Source organism: Mauremys reevesii, linkage group 16 (genome assembly GCF_016161935.1).
Source record: "Mauremys reevesii isolate NIE-2019 linkage group 16, ASM1616193v1, whole genome shotgun sequence".
Taxonomy (NCBI): domain Eukaryota; kingdom Metazoa; phylum Chordata; order Testudines; family Geoemydidae; genus Mauremys; species Mauremys reevesii.
The window spans coordinates 15655847-15681024 of NC_052638.1; the positions used below are offsets into that span (position 1 = coordinate 15655847).

At 43.8% G+C, this 25178-nt stretch overlaps 1 protein-coding gene across 8 annotated transcripts; it reads left to right on the top strand.

Annotated features, from left to right (window-relative positions):
* Positions 1-196: 196 nt before the first annotated feature.
* On the top strand, positions 197-18654 carry LOC120384647 (AKT interacting protein). Of its 8 annotated transcripts, none has more exons than XM_039503625.1 (10): positions 197-334; positions 3997-4112; positions 7538-7743; positions 10416-10480; positions 10560-10660; positions 11761-11849; positions 11927-12025; positions 12325-12432; positions 14730-14790; positions 18397-18654. In XM_039503625.1, the coding sequence occupies exons 2-10, from the start codon at positions 4071-4073 to the stop codon at positions 18505-18507; spliced, it is 882 nt and encodes a 293-aa protein (XP_039359559.1). In that variant the 5' UTR covers positions 197-334; positions 3997-4070; the 3' UTR covers positions 18508-18654. The 8 variants fall into 8 exon arrangements, with proteins under 8 accessions (XP_039359559.1, XP_039359562.1, XP_039359564.1 ...); XM_039503628.1 differs by having other exon boundaries at positions 206-412; positions 18400-18654; XM_039503624.1 differs by having other exon boundaries at positions 212-412.
* The last annotated feature ends 6524 nt before the right edge of the window (positions 18655-25178 follow it).

Here is a 25178-nt window from a genome sequence, read left to right on the forward strand (position 1 = left end):
GGAGTGACACCTGTATCGGGCAATCGTCACCTACAATCGCAACAATGCCCGTTCCTAGTCATCCATACCCCCCCTAAAACCTCCCCCAAGTGCTCTAGCCAATCGTCATCGTCCTCATTGGCGACGGGCAGCGTACCTTGGTAACAGGTTGCGGTCACGTTTTTAGCGTCATAGGAGGAGCGGAGTTTGTGATTGGCCGGTGTGGTAGTCACCGAACCGCAGTCACAACACTGCCCAGAACGGCCGGCCTGTGATTGGCTGACTCTGCGGCCAATGCGTGTCTGAGGCTGGCCGGATATTGCTGCTAGGGGCGGGTGTTAGAGCTGCGGACGGGGTAAGGGAGAACGGAGGTGCTGGTGGGTGAACTGGAAGCGGCCGCGCTCGCAGTGGAGTATCCGGGGACCTAGTGCGGGTGAGTGGGGCCTTGGAGCCCGCCTGCGCTGCGGCCCCGCCCGGCTCCCCTGGGCGGTGGGAAAGAGCGAGAACGCGGGGTGCCCCCTTACAAATAGCACAACAACGGCGGCCGGGCGGAGACAGTCTCCGCAGGAAGGCGAAGGCGCTGCGGGACCCGGCCCCTGCTTGGTGGGAAGCCTGCGGGGTGGGCGGGGCTGCTGCTGCGGAGTAGGTGACTGGGATGCTCTGGCGGCAGCGGGTGGGGCTGGGTGCGGCCGCTGCAGGGGCGGGGCGGGACTGGCGCCAGGGGCAGCCGGTGTCCTGCGCGCGGGGGCCGTGGCGGGCTCCTGGCTCTGCTCTCCTCGCGGCTGAGGCGGCGGCGGGTCGGGCCCGCTCCCCTCTCAGGTGCGGCGGAGCGGGGGGGAGAGGGGTCCGGCTGCCCGGGGACGTACGGCGGGGGAGGGGGCGCGCGGGGCGCCGGCCCGGGCGGGTGAGTCCAAGCACTTGCCGTTATTTCCCCCTCAGCTCGCACGCGCTCGTTTTCAAAGCGGTAACCGCGGCCCCTGCCAGCTGCGCCCCGGTGACCCCCCCCCCACGTCCTCCTCGTCCGTCCTCCCCGAGCTCAGGTATCCCCGCCCTGGCTGCTAAAACCTGCCCCTCTGCGGGACGCGTAGGCTGCGGCGTGCCACCCGGGCCGCTCTGCCGGGCAGACACTCCTCCGGCCGGTGCAGCGTCACTAGTGCTCCCGGGCAGTGCCCCGTTCCCGAGCAAAGCGTGAGGCGGGAATGGCACACGAGAGCTGCGACTGAGGCACTGGGCGGCCTTTCTTTTGTGTAAAGGTGGGACCGCGCTACTGCCGTGAGCAAGCGGAGTTACAGACAAGTGTGGCTGCGCAGAGATGTCTCAATAGTCCTGTACTGGAGCCCCCAGATAGGTATTTGTTGGGATCAGAAGTGTGTGTTTGAGGGGGCAGGGGGAGAAAACGGGGCTGGAGCTTATTCCCTGTATCTTGACTCTTGAATGTGGCTTGCAGATCTGTTGGCTAGAGGGGTCATGCAGGAGAACCTGTTCATAAGGATGTGATTGCAAAGTCATAATCTGGGTGGATGGATGGCTTGAAAATGAGTAGATGAAGTTTGAGAAGACTCAAAATCGGAGAGCTTCTCTCAGCACCGTTCATGTACTAATTTTAATTACACCTCTACCTCAACATAACGCTGTTCTTGGGAGCCAAAAAATCTTACTGCGTTATAGGTGAAACAGTATTATATTGAACTTGCTTTGATCTACTGGAGCATGCAGCCCCACCCCCCTGGAGCACTGCTTTACTGGGTTATATCCAAATTTGTTTTATATCGGGTGGCGTTATATTGAGGTAGTGATGTATATAGTTAAATCAGTGAAACACCTAAGGGCTTGGCTACACTTGAGAGTTGCAGCGCTGGGAGTTTACAGTGCTGGTCATCCAACTGTGTAGGAACAGCGCTGGTGTGTGGCCACATTTGCAGTGCTGTTGGGAGTGATGCATTATGGGCAGCTATCCCAGTGTTCAAGTGGCAGCAACGTGCTTTTCAAAAGAGGTTGGTGGGGTGTAGTGTGACAGAGCGGGAGGAGAGAGAGAGAGAGGATTTTTGGAGCCAACACTGTGTGTTAGCTTCCTGCCTTGCAAAATCAGAAAATGTTCCCGACCCCTTACTCTTAACTGCAAATAGCCTGCATCCAACGGACTCCCGTTCTCCCCTCTGCCCCGTCAAACAAACACTCAGTCCCTGCCTGTCTCATTCACAGGGGTTATCTCATTTGATTGTTCACAGTCAGGTACAGATTGATCACAGGAAACAAGAGCTGTGTTTGTTTTTTAGATAAGCAGCTCCCGGAGCTCCCGGCGCTCCGAGTTCACAACAAAACAAAGAGGGGCTGCATAACAAAACAAAGAGTAACTTAGTTAAAAGCATTCTGGGATATCTGCTAATACCCTGGAGGCCAATAACAGCGCTGGTGTGTGTCCACACTTGAGCAGCGCTGGATCACCAGCGCTGCACTCGCTACACCCCAAGCAGACCAGGTGTTCAGCCAGCGCTGCAGCCAGGGAGTTGCAGCGCTGGATGTGCCTTGCAGGTGTGGACAGTTACTAAGTTGCAGCGCTGTAAAGCCTCCACCAGCGCTGCAACTCTCAAGTGTAGCCAAGCCCTTAGTGTGGATGAAGTTATAGTGATATAAAATGGTTTTATTTGTATCTGGTTGAAGATATCAATTTTTTTCTTTAAAAAGCAGGCAGATATAGCTTTGCAGAAATTTTGCTGAATTTTCACGTTTTTACAAGTGCTGCTTTAAGCCTAAAGGAGTATTATTTCCTAGCTTACCTGGCTGAATGGACTCAAATTGTGTAATGAAAAACAGGACCTTTAGTCCTGACTCAAACTAGCCACTGATAATTACTTGATCTGGGGAAAAAGCTATTATAACAGCTATAAAAGAAATGGACAGGCATTAATGGTGAATTGACTCATGGATCATTATCCTACAGATTCATATAGAAGTTATATAAAACTGTTCCAAAATGCTTTAGAGAGACAAGGTAGGTAAGGTAATATCTTTTATTGGACCAGCTTCTGTTGGTGAGAGAAACAAACGTTTGAGCCACACAGAGAAGTTGTTCCAATAAAAGATATTATTTCACCCATTTTGTCTCTAATATTCTGGGACCAACACAGCTACAACTACACTGCATACTAAAATACTTTAGTTACTATAACTAGAGATGGGGGGCGGGGACCAGAAGAAACGGGAGAGAAATTCTAAGTTGGAAAGAGGTGGAGAAACCAGAGAGGAGTCGCTCCAGACACACCGAGTAGCTAAAATCTCTTTAAAGGAGAGAAACTGATGTTAAATGAGTAGGGGGAAGGGGAGTAGTAGAGGCAGGGATCAAAATGGTAAGTGTCTCAATGAAATCCCCAACTCTACTGAAGTACTTTCTATTAGGATCACTGATCAAACTAAGTCCATATTGTGCTTTTTGTAATGGAACACAGTTTAAAAAGAGAAAAGGCTGCAGAGAAACTTCTGGATTCTGTGACTTTATCTATTCCTGGCTGCATTTCTATGCAAATGAAAACAAAATGTCACACACGATGAAAGCTCAATTCCTTCATTGGGAATGGCAGACACTTTTCGAACTAATACTCTTAAAACGCTTGTAGAGTCAGTTGATCAAAATCAGGGATGAAAAAACTTGCCCAAGCTACAGAATAGGCTATTAGAGTGCCATCCATAGTTGGACTTAACTAAGCTACCCAACAAACAGTTTTCTTGCATTCCCCATTGGGAAGTTGCAGGCCTGTCCAATGGCATCTTTGCAGAGAGGAGAGTGGCTGAAAGGTGCTATATACGTTTAAATATTTCTCTTGGTCTTATGAATGTTTTGAAATATTTTGGAGAGCTTTTGAGCTAGTTGAGGTTGATTACTATTACACAAACTTTTGTTTCTGAAGTTCAGAATTAATGTTGTAATATTGTCCTAATAGGCTAATTAGGTCTGGCCTAATTGTGTTGAATCTTTATTTGTTTGAACACTCTTTAACATGTAATTCTGTGTGTTTTTAGGCTAGAAAGTGACATCCAAGTGCTAGAGAGGGTCTGGAGACAACATTTGCAGCCCTTTTCTTGGAATACAAGTTATGAACCCTTTCTGGAGCATGTCTACAAGTTCCTCACGCAAGGTGGATATTTTAGTAAATGGTATATGCGTTGTTAATTGTTCACCTCTTATCAAGCTGTACTGCATAATATCACAAAACAAATTTACATTTATCAAAATGTAAAGCCTGTAACTATCTAAAGTGACTTAAAATGAAGCCTCAGAATCTATCTTGAAAAAGAAATCTTGACAAGATAGTTATCGAAGTGCTGTGGATTTCTTGACTCTCACCTATACAGCCATGAGGTAAACATAAAGTAGCTCTGCTTAGTAGAGTCTGTAAAAACTGAATCCTCTAACTTGCAATATTATACTGCAATATCTGCCTAAGTATAAGTCGGTCTCTTCATGGGAAACCGAAATCCACGACTACCTCATCAAGAGGTGGATATTAGTAACTTGAGTCATGTTGAGTCTTATCCAGATTTATCTGGGTTCTTGCAGCTGTGGTACTCTGGGCCAAGCTTTAACTAGACGTTTGTTGGACATAAGGTACATACCTGGGACTTCTGTGTCTCATTGACCTAAATGATGAGCAAAAATAGCAGGCTTCTAAAAGGTCAGATTAACATTTGTCTTCTGTCAGCAACTCTTTGGGGGAAGAGAGCTAGGAGTGCTTCTTCAACTTGGTTCTCTCTTTCTCTGGTCCTTCACGCCCCTACCCCCAGACTAGTGCTGGAAAATAGCAAAACTATGGATTGCCTTCTAGGTTTGGCAAGTCCTGATTGTCATTGTTGTGAATCCAAAAGCTGAATGCCTCTTTAGCATTCAGTTAGGGCCATGTCAATTAAATATCTTAAAGTTGGACACTTGGGTGGCCATATTTGAGTGCAGATCTGAGGGTTCTTCCACTGTGCTATGTCTTTTTAAAGAACTACCATCTGTAATAGATCTACTTTTAGATCTATTATATGCAGCTCTGAATGTGAAAAAAGCCATGAATAAAAATACTGGGAAAGGTCACTGCTGGGTGGAATACTTAAGATTCTGTATGGTATCTTGAAAATTTGAACAATCTACAGTGAATGTACCCTCTTAAAAAAAAAAAAATAGTGAAGCACCTCAGATTTACATAAAATTTTGTCAAGTGGTTTGCCGAGGTGTGGAGACTTTCTGCACCCCCTTAGTTGTGAGGACACTTCTGTATTGAGTTCTATTTCTAAGCAAGGTAGACAGAATATCCATGTTATTCAAATGGATAGTAAACTAAAGAGATGTTCAATACAGGCAGTACTCGGACTTATGACACAATTGGTTCCTGCAAATTGCGTCGTAAGTCAAAATGTTGTAATTCGGAACTGCAATCGACTCCATTGCGGGACCGAGTATCATAGTCTAAACTAATTGTCATAAATCAAATCAGTGTCAATTCAGAGATGTTGTAAGTGCCGTTTGTCGAATGTTGTAAAATCGAGGACTGCCTGTACTAGTCTGAAGCAGTCCTTTTGGTCAAAAAAGTACCACACAGGCTTTAACAACTTACTTATACTCCTGAGGGAATTCTGTGCCAAAAAACTTAAAATTCTGCATATTTTATTTGTAAATAAATAAATGTGAAGGTTTCAGCATAGCAGCGGGGAGCATAGAGCACCGGCTGCATGGAGGTGGGAAATTACCCCGCAGCCCAGCCTAGCCCCCCAACCATCTTCTTACTCTTTCACACACACCCTGTAACCCCCCCTCCCCCCTCCACGGGCATGGACTCAGTGGTGAGGCTGCACTTGATCCTGATGTGGGGGGGAGGAATGAGACTCTGTAGGGAGGACTCAGGTGAAGAATGGTTGGGACTCAGTGGAGAGGAGTCTGCATGGTGGGAGTGTCAAGATGGAGTGGGTCTTAGTGCGGGAGGGGTCTGGGTGCTGAGGGAGTGGGACTTGGTGCGTGGTGGAGGGTACGGGGAGTTTAGATGCATTGGTCATTGTACAGGGAAATGCTCCCTGATCCACCCAACCCCATCTCCTCCTCCACCCACCCACCCACAGCTGGGGAGTGATGGGGGCAGGAAGTAGGGTGTGTATGTGTGGAGCTTCCTGCAGCTGGGGGAGACTTCTGGAGTTGGGTTGGACCTGGCCCTGGCTGCTCCTTGAAGGGAAGAGGAAGTCCCGTCCTCCCCAGCCCAGCCGGGACTAACAACTGAGCCCCGCACAGGGTAGACCCCATTGGCAGGGGCATCCCCAGCCCCATGGTGATTTACCTCTGTCGGCTGCTCCAGGCACCCAAAATGACGTGCCTGTGGTGCTGGAAGGGGGGCCTGCTCTCTCTTGCGGCTTCCCTTTGCTTCCCTGTCAGAAGTTAGTTTTCTTCAGGGAAGCGAAGAAATCTACAGGGGACGTGAATTTTGCGCATGCTCAGTGGTACAGAATTCCCGTGGGAGTATATGGAACAATCTGTCATCATTATTTGTCAGGAGGAAAAACTACTAAAAGTTCAGTCTGAGGCCTGTTCAGTCTTTTACTTCCAAAATTCTCAGCAATGGTGGAAGTTCTAGTGGTGGTGGTGATGATGATGATGATGATGTGGATGTCATAGGTCAGTTCACAGACATTTTACAGAAGACACCAAACAGTCACATGGTAACTTTCCATCACTAAAACTGTAGTTTAAATTCTAACCAGTAACCCAGCAGTCTGTGTCTTGGCCTAGCCACTGAACCATAATTAAGTTCTCCCATATGTGGACTGAACACTTTCTCAGGTCTTTTGACTACTTAACTGCAGTGGTGATTATTTCCTCAGCAAAATAGAAAGCATGATGGTCTTTAACTGGTTAATATAGTGAAGTACTTACAAATGACACATGTAAAATCTGTGTTTTTGTGTGGACAGCTGAAGGACTATAGGCAGCCCAGGCCATCTAATGTGATGGTTTAAAAACAATGAGGATAGGGTAGTGTAATCTACCCAATTGTGCTGTGCCTGCCTCAGCACAAACATTTCCCACAGAAGTGGGAGGCATTCTTCCCTTTAACTCATTGCCCCAGAATGTTCCATTCTCTCACCTCTTCTTTACTATACTAATCACTCATATATTTAAATTGCAGAAAGACTTGTTAGTGGAATTGAAGTGGTTCATCTCAGTACATTGAGTGTTAGAAATGAAGACTGACTTGGAAGCTGACATTACCCGTCAGTTTCTAAATTAATGCTGTGGAGGTGTAATTTGCTTTAATCTACAGCTTTACTGCCTACTAGGAACTAAAGCAGTGTCGGCTCAGAGTTCAGCCAGTGCCTGTAATAAAGAAAATATGTAAGGAAGCAACTTGTATGGAGTCTGACTATGTAATAACTAGTAAGGTGAAGTCTTTCAAACCGAATTAAACTTCATTGGTATATAATTGAATAGAAGCTTTAGCTTGCAGCCTAAACTATTCAGTGTTTTATAAAATATAAACTTGAAATGCTAATATATATTGTATTTTTGTATTTAACGTGTATATGTATTTAACAGAGACCTGAAACTGAAGAAAAGACTGTGACTGGAGAGTTGAGAATCAGTCCTCCACGCACCTCTACAAAGAAACAGCTGCCTTCTATTCCAAAAAATGCTGTGCCGATGACCAAGCCTGCTTCTCCTGCCCCTTCACCCCAGTCTACAAATGGAACGCATGCCTCCTATGGGCCTTTCTACTTGGAATACTCTCTCCTTGCGGAATTGTATGTTGCTTTAGTTTCAAAATATTTCACCTTTTTAGCTCACTGGTCTTGTACTTCAGAAAACTAAAACACAATTGCAGGGAGTAGCTTTAGAAACAGTTCTTGTATGGAACTTTTAAAACCATAACCAGGATGCTCATTTAAACACTAAACCCTGCAAAATTAATATAGTCTTTTAACTTGGAGAGGAGTTACTCTTTTAGCTATAGCTTTGGATGGTCCTCTTGTACATATCAAACTTAAAATCCAAATATACCTATCTTGGGCGTTAGGCAGCCTCATAAGATTGATTAATGTACACTAAATTGCTTTTAGGAAGAAAGTATACTTTTTTTCTTTTTTTTTTAAAGATAGCTTAACTAAAAGCCAACAAATGTCCAGCAGGAAGATACCATGCTATCATCCTAATCTCACCACTGGCTAATATGGGAGGTGTATCAGGGATAGAGTAACCATACATCCTGTTTTGGCCGGGACAGTCCCTTTTTTAAGCCCTGTACTGGCTGTCCCTATTTTTTTGGCAAAAATGAGCATTTGTCCCATTTGCTCTTGCCTGCTTGATCAGATTGCAAGAGCAAACAGGACAAATGCTCACTTTTGTCAAAGGGTGCGGAAGAACATGCAGTTGGGGAACGATAATGCCACCCTGTGTAAGGGGGGAGGCAGGGCTCGGGCAAGCAGCGATGCCAGCTCCAGCCTGGCATGGGGGCCAGCCCCACATGGGGGGTGGTGGGTCAGGCTTGTGGCTTGGGCCAGCCCAAGGTGGCGGGTGCTTGGACAAGTAGCTGAGGAGGGGCCCTCAGACTAGCCCCATGTGGTGTTCTGTTTTTTCCTTGGGAAATATGGTTCTCCTAATCAGAGATTCTCATACTGTGGACTATTCCTCAGTCATGTGTGATCAAATGCGCAGCAACTAAAGTGGATACTTACGTGGAAAGTAAATATTAGGAAAATCATCTTCTAATGAATTTTACCATGAAATTTAGAAGAGGAGGAGTGAAATGTAACTAGTCAGCTTTCCATGGACCACCAGGAAATGCTCTGGACCACTGCTCCGTGGATCAGTCTGGGGTCATGAGTGTAGGAAGGAGCATAAAATGCAAATTTGTGTCATGTCAGATTTTTCTTCTTAGTTACATAACTTGTCTAGTGATTTCATCTGCTGCATTCTGAGCTATGAAACTCAAGCTATGCATTTCTGAATGCAATTCCCCTGAGCCCTGATGCAATGCTAATTTTGAAATACACTTTTTCCATTTAAAAATCTTAAACTGAAGATGAGAACTCTTTTAGTTCAATTTACATACACTTTTTCATGCTGTGGGGCTCTAGTTAATCTTCTGACAACCTGAGTTTATAACATCTTAATCAATTTAAGATGCCAGTGTCATGGAGTGCAGCGGAGAATAATGGTCTCCTGTTGCTAAGCAATTGCTGATGGCATTATGGAAATCAAAGTCTTAGGCACTGATATAACAGGTTTTTTTTAAAAAAGGGGTACTATAACAAATTATGTCATCTAACTTTGATGCTGGTACAGTCAGAGACAGTTGTTCACTAGTTCATTGTTGGCCTGCTGTGTTCAGCTTAAAACAGACTTGTGCAAGTGCCAACTAATAAGAGAAGCCTATTTATAAATTGCTTTAGCTGAATACGGTGTTAAGCGTTCTCTTTCAGTGAATGGCTCAGTAAAATTCTATTTAGTATTTCCAACACCATGTTGGAAACATACCAATTTTTTGTTTCCACTCTCGGAACAGCAAAAATGTTGCATTGTGCTCTTATCCACTCTCAGCATTGCAATGCTATTTCCATGATATAAGGGTGTCTACTAAAGGGCAAAAACAATAGAGGAAGGTGAGGGGAGAAATCAGTTGTAATCCATTGGACATGAACAGCTTAACTCCATGACAAAAAATAGAGGGCTCAGCTCAAACTTGTGTGACCAGCCATAAATGACTGGGGAGTGGGAAGGGGGAATATAGGGATCAAAACTCAGGTCATACTTTGGTACCTTCTGCTCCTGGTACTCTTGAGGCCTTACTTGTCTAAAATACCTTCTTGTGCTTGCCTGCCCTCCTTGGTTGGCATCTTCACTTGCCCTATTCTGTTGCCACGCCACTTCCCCCTTGACCTACAGTAGTTACCATGATTATGACTGAAATCATTGTCTAAATTTCAAGTTAAAGCTTTGGCTAACATTAAAAAATAGAACTACAAGCAGTTTCATTCACTACAGCTGCTCCAAATCCCTCTGTCAAATTATGGTTTTCTTCTTTATAAAATGTCTCTTCACACAAATGCGAGAAACTGACTGTATAGGAGAATGAAAATGACTTGATCCAGTGCTGACTTGTTAAATATATTACTGAAAAATGAACTTTCCCTCCTAATCTTTCATTTCCAGTAATCTTGAACAAGAGGTGTAAGAATTTCCTGCCAGTATCTCTTTAAATGGGGGGAGGGAAAGTGGATTCTTTAGTTCCTTACCCCTCCCCCGTGTGAGCACATCCACCCTTGGGATTGGAAGGGAAATATTTCTAAGAGTCCCTTGTTGAGATATTGGCAGCACAGCAGTGGCCTTTCTTGTGTACTGAAGTCTTTTGCTGAGTGCATATGCTAATCCAGTCCTCATACAGCTCTTTATCCTAAATGACTGTTTATTATTACAGCACTTTGGTCGTAAAGCAGAAGCTGCCAGGAGTTTATGTGCAACCATCTTACAGATCAGCATTAAGTAAGTTCAGGGGTAGATCTTTTATTTTACCATATTTAAGGCATTTTGCACCAACTCATACAACTCTTCTCCCTTACAGTGTGGTTTGGAGTGATATTCATAAGACATGGCCTCTACCAGGATGGTGTGTTCAAATTTACAGTCTACATCCCTGACAATTACCCAGATGGTGACTGCCCAGTAAGTGCTGGAGTAATCTAACAACAATCGTGAAATCTTAGTTTCCTTTTATGGTGTTGGAGATTGGCATTTGTTCAGTTCCTGGGACTGGCTTTGTTCACTGGTTGGTGAAGGTTCTGACTGGTTTGTACACTCGTACTGTCAGTGGAGGATCATCTTGTTACTTTGTAGCAACTTCTGTGTCTGCATAGGGTGTGGGGTTGACTTTCAGGCTCTACCAGTCCTTCTAAATTAGAGGTTTAGGACCTGCATTGTGGTAACTGTAATTATGACTCCTGGATCATAGTAGCCCTTAAAGGAGTGGCTGACTGCTTGAAGTATTTTCTTGACTATTAAGCTTAGGTGAAGGTGGAAATGGAGTTGTCATCTGCTTCTTTGTTTCAGCAATTTCATGTTTCCTTTTGGTATGTAAAATGAAACAATATTCCTGTGCCTTTGTACAACTGGAATACTTTTGTTCCTTCCTAGGATCAAACTTTTTTTAGGACTGTCAGCAGAATATTCTTGCTTATGAAATTGGTGGTCTCTGTCAATATGATTGCTTTCAGAGCACAATGAAGATGTGCTTAGCCAGGCTTTTGTAATTTTTTTATGTTGGCAGAACATTACAGCCACAAACTCCTGAAGGAAACAGTTTAATTGACAGCTTTAAAGAAGTAATTTAAACACTTTTTAAAGGGACAGCATCAGTGGGGAAACTATATCAGAGTTGAAAATGGTTAATTCTGCACCTGTTCCTAGGTCCCTTCGCCAGTTTTGGGGTTTTAATAGAAAAATTATTTTAAACTAACTACCTTAACTTACACAAGCAATAGGGGAAACAGTGAACTGGCCAGACACAATGCTGTCAAATGTTCAAAGTAAAACAGATTTCCATTTCTCTTCCTCTTCTTCCCCTCTCCCCCCCAATTCAAGCAATGTGAGGGGTTGCTTCTAACAAAAGTAGGAGAGGTCCCCTTAAGGATTTGGGCACCCATTAACAGGGTCCTAAAAACCATAAAAACACATCTAAGTGAAAGTTTATCATAAATCAGATGATAAACCATAGTCTTGAGTAATTTCACTAAAGCAATTTTTTGAACTTTTTCTCTCTAAAACAGCGATTGGTGTTCGATCTACCAGTCTTCCACCCACTAGTAGATCCCCTCTCAGGTGAATTAGATGTGAAAAGAGCATTTGCAAAATGGAGGTGAGTACTAATGTACTGGTGTCTAATACAGAAATGCTGTTCCTCTGTCCCTCACTAACTAACTACTCTCTTCCTAGGCGAAACCATAATCACATATGGCAAGTACTAATGTATGCTCGCAGAGTCTTCTACAAGATTGATACAACCAGTCCTTTGAATCCGGAAGCTGCAGTGCTGTAGGTGTCATCCTAAACTGTTTTGGCTATGTATTTAGAACTTCATTTTCTATTTTCATTAAGCTTTTTGTTTTATTTCTTTAATATAGACTCTGGCATAGGTATTTTGTAAGTAAACAGCTAAATTTACTGTAGCATTTATTTTTAGCACCTGTTTATGGTATATTGCATCAGCTAGCTGAACAAACTTAAAATACCCCATTTCCCCTAGCCTCCGCCATCATGTTGAAAAACCAAGACTAGTTTACAACTTCTTAAAACTTCACCATATGAAATTAGCAAATGTCTCTCTTTTATAGATATGAAAAAGACATTCAGCTGTTCAAAAGTAAGGTGGTAGACAGTATCAAACTATGCAGCAGTCACTTATTTGATCAGCCTAAAATAGAAGATCCCTATGCAATTAGGTAAGTAGCCTATGCATTATACTTAATTCCATATGTTCTACTGTTCTGAATTCAAGCACACTCAGTATAGCTTTTGATGCCAAGTCATAGTATTGCCATCACTTCTGATCTAATAACCCTGGCGGTTCCTTTCTTCTCCTCCTTTACAAAGATCCCTTTATACACACATCTGAATCAGGGTAGTTGACATTTAGTACTGAGTAAATGATTAATGCAAACTGACACAACATTGCTCAAGAGACAAGGTAGGTGAGGAGAATTTTTTATTGGACCAATTTCTGTTGGTGAGAGAGACAAGTTTTCAAACTTGCACAGAGCTCTTAAGGTCTGAGAAAGGTATTCAGCGTGTCACAGCTAAATACACGGTGGAACGGATTGTTTTGAAATGCTTTAACTACTTATGCTAGGGACCATTAAAGGTGAAGTGGCCAGTTAACGCCTCTCCAGTCAGAGGGGCAGAAGGAGAATAAGTTTTGGGGCCAGTTTCCTTCAGGACACAACTGACTGCCTCCACAAACTCCAACATTAACAACCTCTCTCAGAACACTATCCTTGCCACCATGGATATCCCCTCCCTGTACACCAACATCCCTCACAATGATCTCATTGGTGAGTACCTCAAGTATTTACAAGACCATGGCTAACCCTCATATATCCATCCCAAACACACAGTCCAACTAATCCATTTCATCCTCACCCATATCAGTTTTTACATTCACTAACACACACTTGTTCCAAGCCATGAGATCAGCCAGAATGGCTACCCAGTAAGCCAACCTCTTTGTGGGCCACCTAGAAGAAGAATTTCTGGACAAATGCACCACAAAACTAATGTATCTCAGGTATATCATTGATATTTTCGTCCTCTGGACAGACTATTGAAACTCATTGATAGGTTTCCACCACATCTCTTTAAACTCTCTAGAGTACTCCCACGCTAGCATCAACTTCCTGGACACCATGATTGGCTTCAGCAACAGAACAGAACATAGGCAACTATGTACAAGAAACCCCCTGATCACCACACCTGTCTTCGCAGATCCAGTAACAACCCCAGACACCAAGAATTCTGTTTATCTACAGCCAGGCACTCAGATACCACAGAATAAGCTCTGAGGAGAGAGTCTGGGATATACACCTTAACACAATCATGGAGTGGCACACCAAATACCCCAGAGATGCTGTGTTTGTGGGTGAAACCAGTCAATCACTACACTCTCTCAAATGAACTGTCACAGAAAAATGGTAAGACAAACACACAGAATATCACCTATAGATTAACACTTTGAAAGTCACTGCTTTGTGAAATCTGACCTCAGTCCTTATTCTCAAAGGAAATCTGCCCAACATCTGCAAAAGACAAACCTGGGATGTTAAATTCATAACATTACTCGATACTAAACATCATGGACTGAATAGGTACACTGGATTTATAGCTTTCTACAATCTAGAACTCACTTAACCCCCCCAGCTTCTCTCCTCTCCCCCCCCACCCCTCTTTCCTCCTATGTCTGGAGAGTTGTTAGCAGACCACTTCACCTTGAATGGTCCCTTGAAATGTTAACTACTTATGCTAAGCCATCTGTTCCACCTTTTATTTAGCTGTGACACTCAGAGTATATTTCCCAGACCTGAAGAAAAGCTCTATGCAAGCTTGAAGCTTCTCTCTCCAACAAAAGTTGGACCAATAAAAGATTATTACCTTATCTGCCTTGTCTCTCCAGTATCCTGGGACCAACATGATTACAACACTGCTAAACTAATATGTAAATTTCCTTACCAATTATCCATTAAATATTGGCTTTAGTGAATAACAAAAGAATCTGGTCACTTTAAAGGCACCCATGGGACAAATCTGGTGTTCAGATATTTACAAGTTGAACTTGCATGCTCCATTTGAACTGTTGCAGTGGCAATATAGCTTTGTGAAACTTAGCTTTGGTACTAGGAGTTAGAACTTTCAACTAGTCACTGTTCGTGTATTTAGCATTTGGTGGTGAATTCCTAATTTTTGGTGCTGGTATCAGCTGAAATTAGTATTTGGGTGCTTAACACTGAACAGATACGTGTTGGATGAGATCTGTGATGAGCCACTTTGTGGATTAGGTGGTGTTTTTTTTCTCTCTCTCCTGATGATGATGATGAGGGGGAAACAAGGTTTTACAGCTCACTGAAAGCTCAGAGTAATGTTAGAAATCCTCCCACACTCATTGCTGTAACTTTTTCTGAAGTGGGCAGTTGGGTGAGGGAACATTAAAGCAAAATGAAGTTCGTAACACTTCTGCTTTCTTCCATAGCTTTTCTCCATGGAATCCAGCTATACATGATGAAGCTAGAGAGAAGATGTTGACTCAGAAAGTATGTAGACAAAGTCCAACTTATTTATACTACAGTAACACTCTAGGTATTGGGTGCTGTAGAGCAGGGATGGTCTTCATTTATTTTGTAAAGCGCTTGTAGTCTATATAAAATCTTACATATACCTATAAGATTTTTATAAGTGGGTGTCAAGAGTTGGGCAGTTAAGTAAATGTCTTGTGGCTCAAAAGCACAGAGCACCCAGCAGCTCACTTACAAAATAATCTTGGCTACACGGTTCTTTGCTGCCTGGGAGCGCTGTTAAAGGTTCATGTGCTTTATTTCTAAGAGACATCAAGTGCTGGAAGTGACTGTTAATGACTAACACTAGCTACTGTCTGGTAGCCTGTCCCAGGTTGGATATGTTCACTATTGTGCTCCTGTTGCTTGAACAGGTGACTACTTAGCATCAACCCAGTCACTTTCTTCATTTGAGGAGACTTGTTACCTAATGACAAATGAGTCAAAACTCCAGAACTTTCTAAATTCATTACATGTAGGAACTCTGATTGGAGGAGGGAAATGATTTACTAAAACTACTTGGATGCTGCTGCTATTCCCCTGGGGAAATGTCAGCTCAACAGCAGAGCAAAGAACACTTCTAGAACACTAGAAATAACTTCCCTAAACAATTTGGTCAATGCCATGGTTGCTTCATGTTATACAAAATATAAAGCACAAGCCATGGTGTCTTCTGGTCACTAGGATGCTGCTGTCACTCCCTATACCATGCACTTGCAAAAGTATGTTACTGTTGTAATATCTATGGACTCTGGGAGGTTTGGACTCATAGCATAACATAGTCTAATTACACCCATCCAATTGGACTACTGGGTAAACTCTGGACTTTGGAGATCGGGGTAGCTACACTGATAGCTTTTGGGCATGAGAACACCTTGCTGTGAAAGGCAGGAAATGGAGGAAGCTTGCTCTCCTTTTATTTACTGTGAGGACAAGTCCCTGTTTCAAGGTGGGGATCTCCAATGGGGCTCTTCCACCCTCCCCTACCTCCCCTCAATCAGAAGTGTCTACTGAAACTGAACCACATCCGTGCATGGGAACCAACTGTGTGAACCTGACACAGCACTCTGAAGTGCAGCATTACAGAGCTTTATCTACTTGCACAGCATGGAATTCCTATGTTGGTGGTATCCTTGTCTGACTGATGCATTGCAGATTTGCAGGATGACTGACTTGGGGAAAACCCTCCACCAGCTGCTGACAGCTGTTCTTCTGAGAAGCCTCTGATGGCAGGCCTTGCTGCTTCCTCTGAAGGCTCAGATTTGCATCTCCATGCATAAAGTCTCAGCTCTTGTGCTCATGTTCTCTGGCTTGAACATAAGTTCTCTATTAGGCCTCAATGGTATGCTGGCTCTACATGCTATGTGGCAGTATTCTTAGCAACATATAACAGATGCTGGAGTGAGACTGCTCTTCTGGGGGTTCTGAGGCTGCAGGAGGATAACTTGAGAAATGCATTGTAGTTCTCTGGTTTGACTTTTTTTTCCCCCTTGTTCATCTACTCTAAGGGTCCTGGGAAAGAGATTAGGAAGTTTTATTCTATGGAACAACTGAGATTTGCAGGAGAGAAGACTGCCTAGGGAGGCTTGGGGTTGTGCTGGTGGTAGAGGTGAGACTTACCGCCACCACTGAGGTACATCAGGGCCACATCTGAACTTCACAACAAGCCTCTCTAGTAACTAGTTTACACCTAGAAGTTGGTCTGCAGCAAAGAATGAGAGTCTTCATTCTTTTTAAATGGACGCCTAGCTCTTGAGCTGTCATTTGATGCCTCCTACTAATCTTGTCAGAGTATGCTTTCTATAGAAACATTGCTAACAGCATTTAGTTGATTAAATGCCAATAGCAAAGAGCTCTGAGATTTCAATTTTTAGTGTCCTTCTGTCATCTCTTGGCCAATTAAATTGATATACAATATTTCAAGTTTACTTAAATCCTACTACTGATGAGATTGAGACTTTGTGGATTTTAGAGGCGAGCCAAAATAGCTTACTTCGAAACAGGAAGTGTTTGTCTGTGCCCAAAAAACTTGGGGAAACAGGGTCAGGCATGTTGAGTTTTAAAGCACATAGGAGGGAGGACTTCACACAGGATCTCTTGCTCTCAAACTAAAATCCACATTGCAGCCAGCAACCCAGCAGCTGATTTCTGGTGTGTACATTTTTTGTGTGTGGATTCCTAGCACCTCCCCCATTTCTTGCTGTTTTGAACTGGCACTACCATTACCAGAGACCCTTGTTGTCACTGCCTGACAGACTTTTCAGGGCTGCCTTCCTCCTGAAGATGTGGGATTCTGCCAGCATGCTGACACTTGAAGATTAACTTTGTGGTGAACTAAAACCACTGGCTTACCTCCAAGGATCTGCTTTACTGTTGGGGCACTTCCTATACCCACGTGGATCAGTTAGCATTGCCAGGCAGAAAGCTTATCAGCATGTGAAACTTCCACTGCTCTCCCATCCAGCGGGGTATGTCATCCTGCAGAACTGGTGCCTTGTCTAAATGTGACACAGTGGGCGTACACATAGGCCTCTCAATACTAAAAGCCTAAGAGGAGTCTACTGCACAATCCACAGCAAGATGGTGGATAGAGAGATGCATCCTGTCTATACAGAAATCTGAAACCTGATCCCCCTTTGATCCTTTGCTAGATGCTAAAGTGAATATGGAATCTTCAGAAGATGCCTTAGCCCCTTGCCTGTTGCCAGCTGCAATTTGCTAATCTACCATCTCCCTCAATTCCAGTCCTTTCTTCTGCTTGCTCATTCTCACTTCTACATCTAACTTAGTAGTTAGGTAAGGTTTTGGAGTGGTGCATCTTGGGTTCTACTGTTACATGGCCTGCTAATACTCATTCATCAGTTTAGAGGACCCCTTACTACAAGATTGGCATTCTTTATCACTGTTAGATTTATTTATTTATTTAGGACTCTGGAATCCTCTCTGGGTTTGGGAGGGTGCCCTCTGCTTCTAGCACACTAGGATGCTTTGGTGTCCAGAAACTTTCAAGAAAGCTGTTACTGTCTTCAAACCATGGATCCTACACAGTAGTGTCACTATACTCATGGATGAGTATACTATAATAGGACCCACTTGAAGTAAAAACAGAACAAACCTTCTTACTGTTAGTGTACCTTTGTTTAGCTGTAAATGAGATTGACTCTACTTGTGACTACCACTTTCCCTACCAAAGTTGTAAATGCTTGCTATGATAGGGTGTTGGGAAGGGCCTCAAAAGAACAGAATAAAATTTTTTAAAAAAAGAACAACCCAGCTTCTAGCTTTAGGTGCAGAGTAGAGTAGCAAAAATGTACTGCAGCATTGAGATTCCTAATGTCATACTTTGCATGTCTACAGCATTAGCAATGTGTAGTGGCTTTCAGATTGCCAGGCTAGCAACATATCTTAAAAATAGTAGCTAGCTTCCAGTGCATGCATTTATAGTAGTGTCCCTGTCGAAGAGGCAAGAATGGGTATAAAGATCTGCAAAATGTAAAAATACCTAACAAAAAAAACTAATATACTTTAAAAAAAAAACCAAACACACCATTTAGTGGGTTCTGACTCTAACTTTGTTCTGCCTAGAAGAAGCCAGAAGATCAGCACTGCAAAAGCATGCAGGTGTCTGGGCTGTCATGGGTAAAGCCTGGTTCAGTGCAGCCTTTCAGTAAAGAAGAGAAGACCATGCCTACCTAACTCTTCAGGACCATGATGCACGAAACACTTTCTGTAGGTGGAGGGAATGTAACGGAGAGAGAAACGGCAAACTAGCAGTTTCCTTCTTGACAATGGATTAGTAAAAACTGAACGATAGCAGTGACTCAAGTAAACCTGCTCAATGGATTTTTGTGGACTCTTCTCAGTGTTTTACATATGCATTAATTTTTAACAGCGGTCTGGAAGATGGAAGGATCTCTAAACATTGCAGTAATTCTATTAATGAAGGACTGCCTAGGATGGTAACTCCCAGGGCTCTAAAATGCCTGGAGGGTTTGTCTAAGCTTTTATTTTCCTTTCAGGAATAGCAATTTTGAATCTTAAGGAACTGGCAGAAGTATTAGCAGGAAAAACTGATGCCAGAGGTAAGCTGTGTTCCTATAAACTAATATAGCAGAGTTAAACACTATATTTAATGATTTTTAAATACATTGGTTTCTATTGTAAATACATTAGGATTTTAAATTGTAAATAGCGGGTTCAGTGACTCCAACTAGCACTTTCAAGAAAGGCAGAGCTGAGATTGGCACTCAGCATATGATATATATTACTGACTTGCAAATGGATGTTGTCACTAAAGCGCACATTAGTCTGACAAGATGAGAGCAGAGTGTTAGGCTTTTATTACATAAACACTAAAAATCAGAGCTTTTATTGGTGGTTTTGATCTAATAAAATCTTAGAGGATGTTAGACTTCCTATGTGTTAAGACTGCAGGGATTACTAGGCTAGTTTGACTAATGTGTGTTAATAGTGACATCTTAAAAAATAAAAAAATCATGTTAACCTTGCTGCATTGTTCCTTTGTTAACTACACAGTAGTCTTGAAACAAATATCATAGCAGTTATTGGTATGAAGACATCAGATGTTACAGATATCCTCTTTATACATAAATTAGTCTTACCTACGTGCTTTGTCCAGGGTACTAAAAGGAATCCTTAGTCTTTTGTACACACCAAGGTTTCAAATGGGAGATTTTTACCTTTGACGCTAATCCTTTAACGTGGGCCAGTCTGACATATCTGTTTTTCTTTTCTCATGCACTGACCTACCTGCTTCAGTTCCAGTTTCCAGACTCCACAGCCAGCACTCCTGCTTTGCTTCTCATGCTCACATCTTTTTTAAAGAGACTCTACCTTTCTTAAGTATCCGTGTTAGTCTGGATCTGTAAAAGCAGCAAAGAATCCTGTGGCACCTTATAGACTAACAGATGTTTTGGAGCATGAGCTTTCGTGGGTGAATACCCACTTCGTCGGATGCAAGTAGTGGAAACTTCCAGGGGCGTGTGTGTGTATATGTGTGTGTATATGCAAGCAAGAAGCAAGCTAGAGATAACGAGGTTAGCTCAATCAGGGAGGATTGAACAATAGCAGATCTTAAGGTGGCAATCCTGCAGCAAAAAAACTTCAGGACCAGACTTCAAAGAGAAACCGCTGAGCTTCAGTTCATCTGCAAATTTGACACCATCAGCTCAGGATTAAACAAAGACTGTGAATGGCTTGCCAATTACAGAACCAGTTTCTCCTCCCTTGGTTTTCACACCTCAACTGCTAGAACAGGGCCTCATTCTCCCTGATTGAACTAACCTCGTTATCTCTAGCTTGCTTCTTGCTTGCATATATATACCTGCCCCTGGAAATTTCCACTACTTGCATCCGACGAAGTGGGTATTCACCCATGAAAGCTCATGCTCCAAAACGGCTGTTAGTCTATAACGTGCCACAGGATTCTTTGCTGCTTCTACCTTAATGTCTCATAGTAGTAAGGGTTTAATACAAAGCATGTTACCAGGCTGCAACAAGTAGTGGCTTCCCCTATCATGTAGAATTCTTTAATTGTATTTTAATTTTTTTTAAAGTTACTAAATGACAAGTTCTCCATTCTAAAAAACCCAAACACCTGCTTAAAAGCAAGGAAACAAATAGTTTAAATCATACACTACTACTGCTACACTAGATTTATAGATTAAAGCAAGAACAGACCACTGTGATCAGCAAGTGCATAACCTCCTGCATAACAAGGACTATAAGACTTGCCTGAATTAATTCCTCTTTGAACTAGAGCATTTTATTTTATTTATTATATAATAAAATAAAACATCCACTCTTGACTTAAGCTCTAATCAGGGAGAGACTACACCACAACTTCTGAGGAGTTGCTCCAATAGGAATGTATCTAGTAGACAAAAGTGCCTGTTCCCTCCCAACACAACTTTAACTCTGACAGATGTATTGAAGCTTTTTATCTTGGTAGCTAGGTGGCAAATACATATTGGGTGAGATTGATTTAAGACATTTTTAAGGGCCCTTCTACTGGTGGGTTACGGTGGCTTGCTGAAGTAAATTACACATGCCCCAGGCCAGTCTAAATTACATTAGTCTCATGGGTCTGCTTGGGGTTTCAGGAGTGCCCAAGCCCTGGCATGCCCCCTACACCAGGGCTTGCAAGACTGGTCCCAGACAGCAGTTTAACAGCTGTCTTTTTCTCAGTTCCTGCAGTGTGGGGAAAGCTCCTCTGCCAACACTGGGGCTTCTAGGGTCTGTGTATGCCTTGTAAAGGAGCTAGAGCAAGGTAAAGATCTTTCCCCCATTTCCTAAGCAGTACTTCGTAAGAGATTTTAATTGACAATTTTTTTGGAAAAGTAACTTGTTTTTCAGAGTGTAGATCTAGTGTATCAATTGATGGTGAACCGAAGAGCTGGATTTGCTTTTGTTCAGTAGCAGAATAGGTATATCTATAAACCAAGTTATTTCAAGAAGTGTGTTTGCATTGAGACAGTGACTCAAAATATATTACTGAGGGAAGAACAAAGTTTAAGGTGACTGTGCTGAAATTGTCAGAGGAAAACATACTAAAAGCAGCAATTCTCTGTTAATGGATAACCTGACACAAGCAAGAGCAGGGTCTGGGTAGTAGCATTAGTGAGCAGTCTTCATCCATAGTCAGTGCACAAGCTTCCCAAACGATTCTCCTGTATTGTACAGTGGAAGGTTACTGCTGCACCACTGCACAATGCAGGATTTGCAAACTGTGGGCCTCTGGCAACTCCTAGGGACTTCAGGACCTGGCAGAGCACAGCTTGCAAATGGAAGACACTGTTTGGGGGGGGAAGGGAGGGAGCTGGAGGGTTCCTGGCAGTTGAAGTTCTCAGCATGCCCTGAAGGAAGGAGGTGGCACGCAGGAAACTTCGTACAAGCCTTCAGACCCAGCATCATGCTGTTTCTCCCTCTGGGAAGGAGAGCATGTGGGTGCCTGGGCTGGGGGAGCACCCTGCAGCTGGGCTCTAGGGAGAGGGGGTGCAGGGGTCTGAAGTGAGCAGCCCCTGGCTGGGCTCTGGAGGGGAGGGGGCAGAGAAACAGGAACTGGGTTATCATAGGAGTTTCTTTAACTCTACTCCTGGAGCAATTTTTTTGTGTCTGCAGGTATTTTGAAATAAATTACCAAAATAATTGAAACTTGTGATTATAGAGTGTTGTTTTTACAAATATGCAGAATTTTAGAATATTGTGTGCAGAATTCCCCCAAGAGTAGAAGGTATAAGCCTATTTCAGCTTTGAGGCAAACAAATGAGTCTACTTCCTATCAGAATAGATAGGACTCAAACTTAGAAGTCCATTTCTGCAACATGTAAAGTAAATTCAACCTCTTCTGCCTTCAAAATAAATACAGCACTTTTCCAAAGTCAGTGTGAATCTAAAAAAGTGCTTGTAACTAAATGTTTGCTGGAACTTAAACCATCCCTGTCCTAGGGGAGAGGAAATAAGCAGTGGATGCCTAAAGTTAGACTGATAAACCCAAATAGGGAGTTCTGAATCAGTGGCCTGATTTAACAAGGGCTAAGTAACTGTTGGCTCCTGCTGCAACACGTAATGGTGGTCATGTACCTCACCCCATCTATAAAGGGACAGAGTCAAATGAAGTAATCTCAGGTTCGGTTACGAAAAGTGCTCTTACAGACTTGGTAGTACTATGGTGGTGGTCACACTTTCCTATTTTAACCAGGCTCTCTTCCTCCCCCGCTCCCCACGCTGTGGGAATGACCTGCAAAAACTAGATGCCTGAACAGGCAGAGACACAGCGGTAACTTGACTCGAGGGAATGGTTGTTGATTGTTCCTTGTGTACATGTGTTTGCAAGATTGGGCCTTATACCCTTCCTTCTCTATGCTGGGAAAATTCATAATCCCCAGCTATAGTAGCAGCTGGAAGCTGTACTATGGATTAGGCCCTACCAAATTCAGGATCCATTTTGGTCAAATTTACAGTCATAGGATTTAAAAAATAGTAAATGTCATGATTTCAGCTACTTAAATCTGAAATTTCAGAGTGTGGTAATTGTAGGGGTCCTGACCCAAAAAGGAGTTGGGGTGGGTCATAATATTATTGTAAGGGGGCTTTGGTACTGCTACCCTTACTTCTGAGCTGCAGCTGGTGGTGGCGCTGCCTTTAGAGCTGGGCAGCTGGAGAGCAGCAACTGTTGGATGGCAGCCCAGCTCCAAAGGCAGAGCTGCTGCTAGCAGCAATGCAGAAGTAAGGATGGCATGGTATGGTATTGTCACCTTTACTTCTGCGCTGCTGCCTGCAGAAAGGGGCCCTTAGTCGGCAGCCACCACTCTTCAGCTGCCCAGCTCTGATGGGAAGCAGCGCAGAAGTAAGGGTGGTAGTGGCATAGGATTGTATTACCAACCTTACTTCTGCGCTGCTGGTGGCTGGGCACCGCCTTCAGAGTTGGGCCCTTGGCCAGCAGCCGCCGCTCTCTAGCCACCCAGCTCTGAAAGCAGGAGTGCAGAAGTAAGGGTGGCAATACCATGACCCCCCCCCCCCCGCACCTGCCTCTTGGGTCAGGACCCCCAATTTGAGAAACACTGGTCTCCCCTGTAAAATCTGTATAACAGGCATAGGCAACCTATGGCACGTGGGCCGAAGGCAGCACACAAGCTGATTTTCAGTGGTACTCACACTGCCCGGGTCCTGGTCACTGGTCCAGAGGGCTCTGCATTTTAATTTAATTTTAAATGAAGCTTTTTAAACATTTTAAAAATCTTATTTACTTTACATACAACAATAGTTTAGTTACATATTATAGACTTGTAGAAAGAGACCTTCTAAAAACATTAAAATGTATTACTGGCACGTGAAATCTTAAATCCGAGTGAATAAATAAAGACTTGGCAGCACTTCTGAAAGGTTGCCACCCGCTGCTGTATAATATAGGGTAAAAGCACCCAGAAGACCAGATTTCATGGAGGGAGACTAGATTTCGCAATCCATGACATGTTTTTCATGGCCATGAATTTGGTAGGGCCCTAACTATGGACAGGGCTTGCCTTTTTTACTACATAATAAACAGAAACAATAAAAAAAACTTTTGCCTCTAATCCAGGGGTGGGCAAACTATGGCCCAGGCACCACATGCGGCCCGCCAGACATTTTAATCAGGCCCTTGAGCTCTCATTGGGAAGTGGTGTTGGGGGCTTTCTTCGCTCCACCTGGGGAGCAGGGTCGGGGTCTTGCCTTACTCCGCATGGCTCCCAGACGCAGTGGCATGTCCCCCCTCCAGCTCCAATGCATAGGGGCAGCCAGGGGGCTCGGCATACTGCCCCAAGAGCCACCCCCACAGCTCCCATTGGCCAGGAACCGCAGCCAATGGGAGCTGCAGGGGCAGTGCCTGCAGACAGGGCAGTGTGTAGAGCCACCTGGCTGCACCTCCATGTAGGAGCTAGAGAGGGGACATGTCGCAGTTTCTAGGAGCTGCTTGAGGTAAGCACCGCCCAGAGCCTGCCCCCCTCTCATCCTCTGAACCCCTCAATCCCTGCCTGGAGACTCTCCTGCACCTCAACCCCCAATTTCATGAGCATTCATGGCCCGCCATACAATTTCCAGACCCAGATGTGGCCCTCAGGCCAGAAAGTTTGCCAACCCCTGATCTAATTTCTTGGACTCAATAACAATCCATAACCCTTTCTGCCACATGTATACTGTGCTTCTGCTTAGAGGTGAAGCGGGTACAGGATAAATAAGGATGCAGAAGAGTATTCAATAAAGGCTATGAGTAAAAAACTTTCATGTAAGCCAAGTGACTCAGCCACTTTTTTGAAAATGGGACTTAAGTGCTTGACATTTTGGCTATGTGGAGAAAGAGGCCTGCAGAAATTCCTTCTCCACCCTCCCTGCCCCTATTTGAACATGTTTCTGTTTCCATGTCCAGTGCTAGTCTGAAAAATGCAGCAGAGACGTCTTCCCCTCCCTTCCTGGGATATGGGGGTACTTCCTGCCATGCCCAAATTCAGCCAAATCCTTCTATAGCAGCAGCTCAATGCCACAACTGTTGCCTGGGATGCTAATGTGTAACTATCTCGAGTTGATTGTGTTTGGCTTCCAGCTGTAGGAGTTAGGGGAGAAGGGAATATTTAATGGATAGGTTACACTGACAGTTTCCTTGAGTAAGCCATTGCCTCAAACTATAAATTAGGGTAAGAATGGATTCCTAGTTTCCAATCACCCCTCAAAATCCCTACTTGCTGTCCAGGATCCCCAAAAACATGGTTTTACATCCTTCTCTATGTAGCAGGGATGGGGAGACAAGTGCAATGAACCCCTTTGATGGCTTAGCGAGTTGGGGAGTGAAATGAGTTTCCATGAGTTACAGA

Bases quoted from the DNA above. Each gene is read 5' to 3' on its own strand.
- LOC120384647 (XM_039503625.1), top strand. From the start codon at position 4,071: ATGAACCCTTTCTGGAGCATGTCTACAAGTTCCTCACGCAAG. The intron at 11,850-11,926 runs GTGAGTACTAAT...CTCTCTTCCTAG, and splicing joins AGAGCATTTGCAAAATGGAG to GCGAAACCATAATCACATAT. The intron at 12,026-12,324 runs GTAGGTGTCATC...TCTCTTTTATAG, and splicing joins AATCCGGAAGCTGCAGTGCT to ATATGAAAAAGACATTCAGC.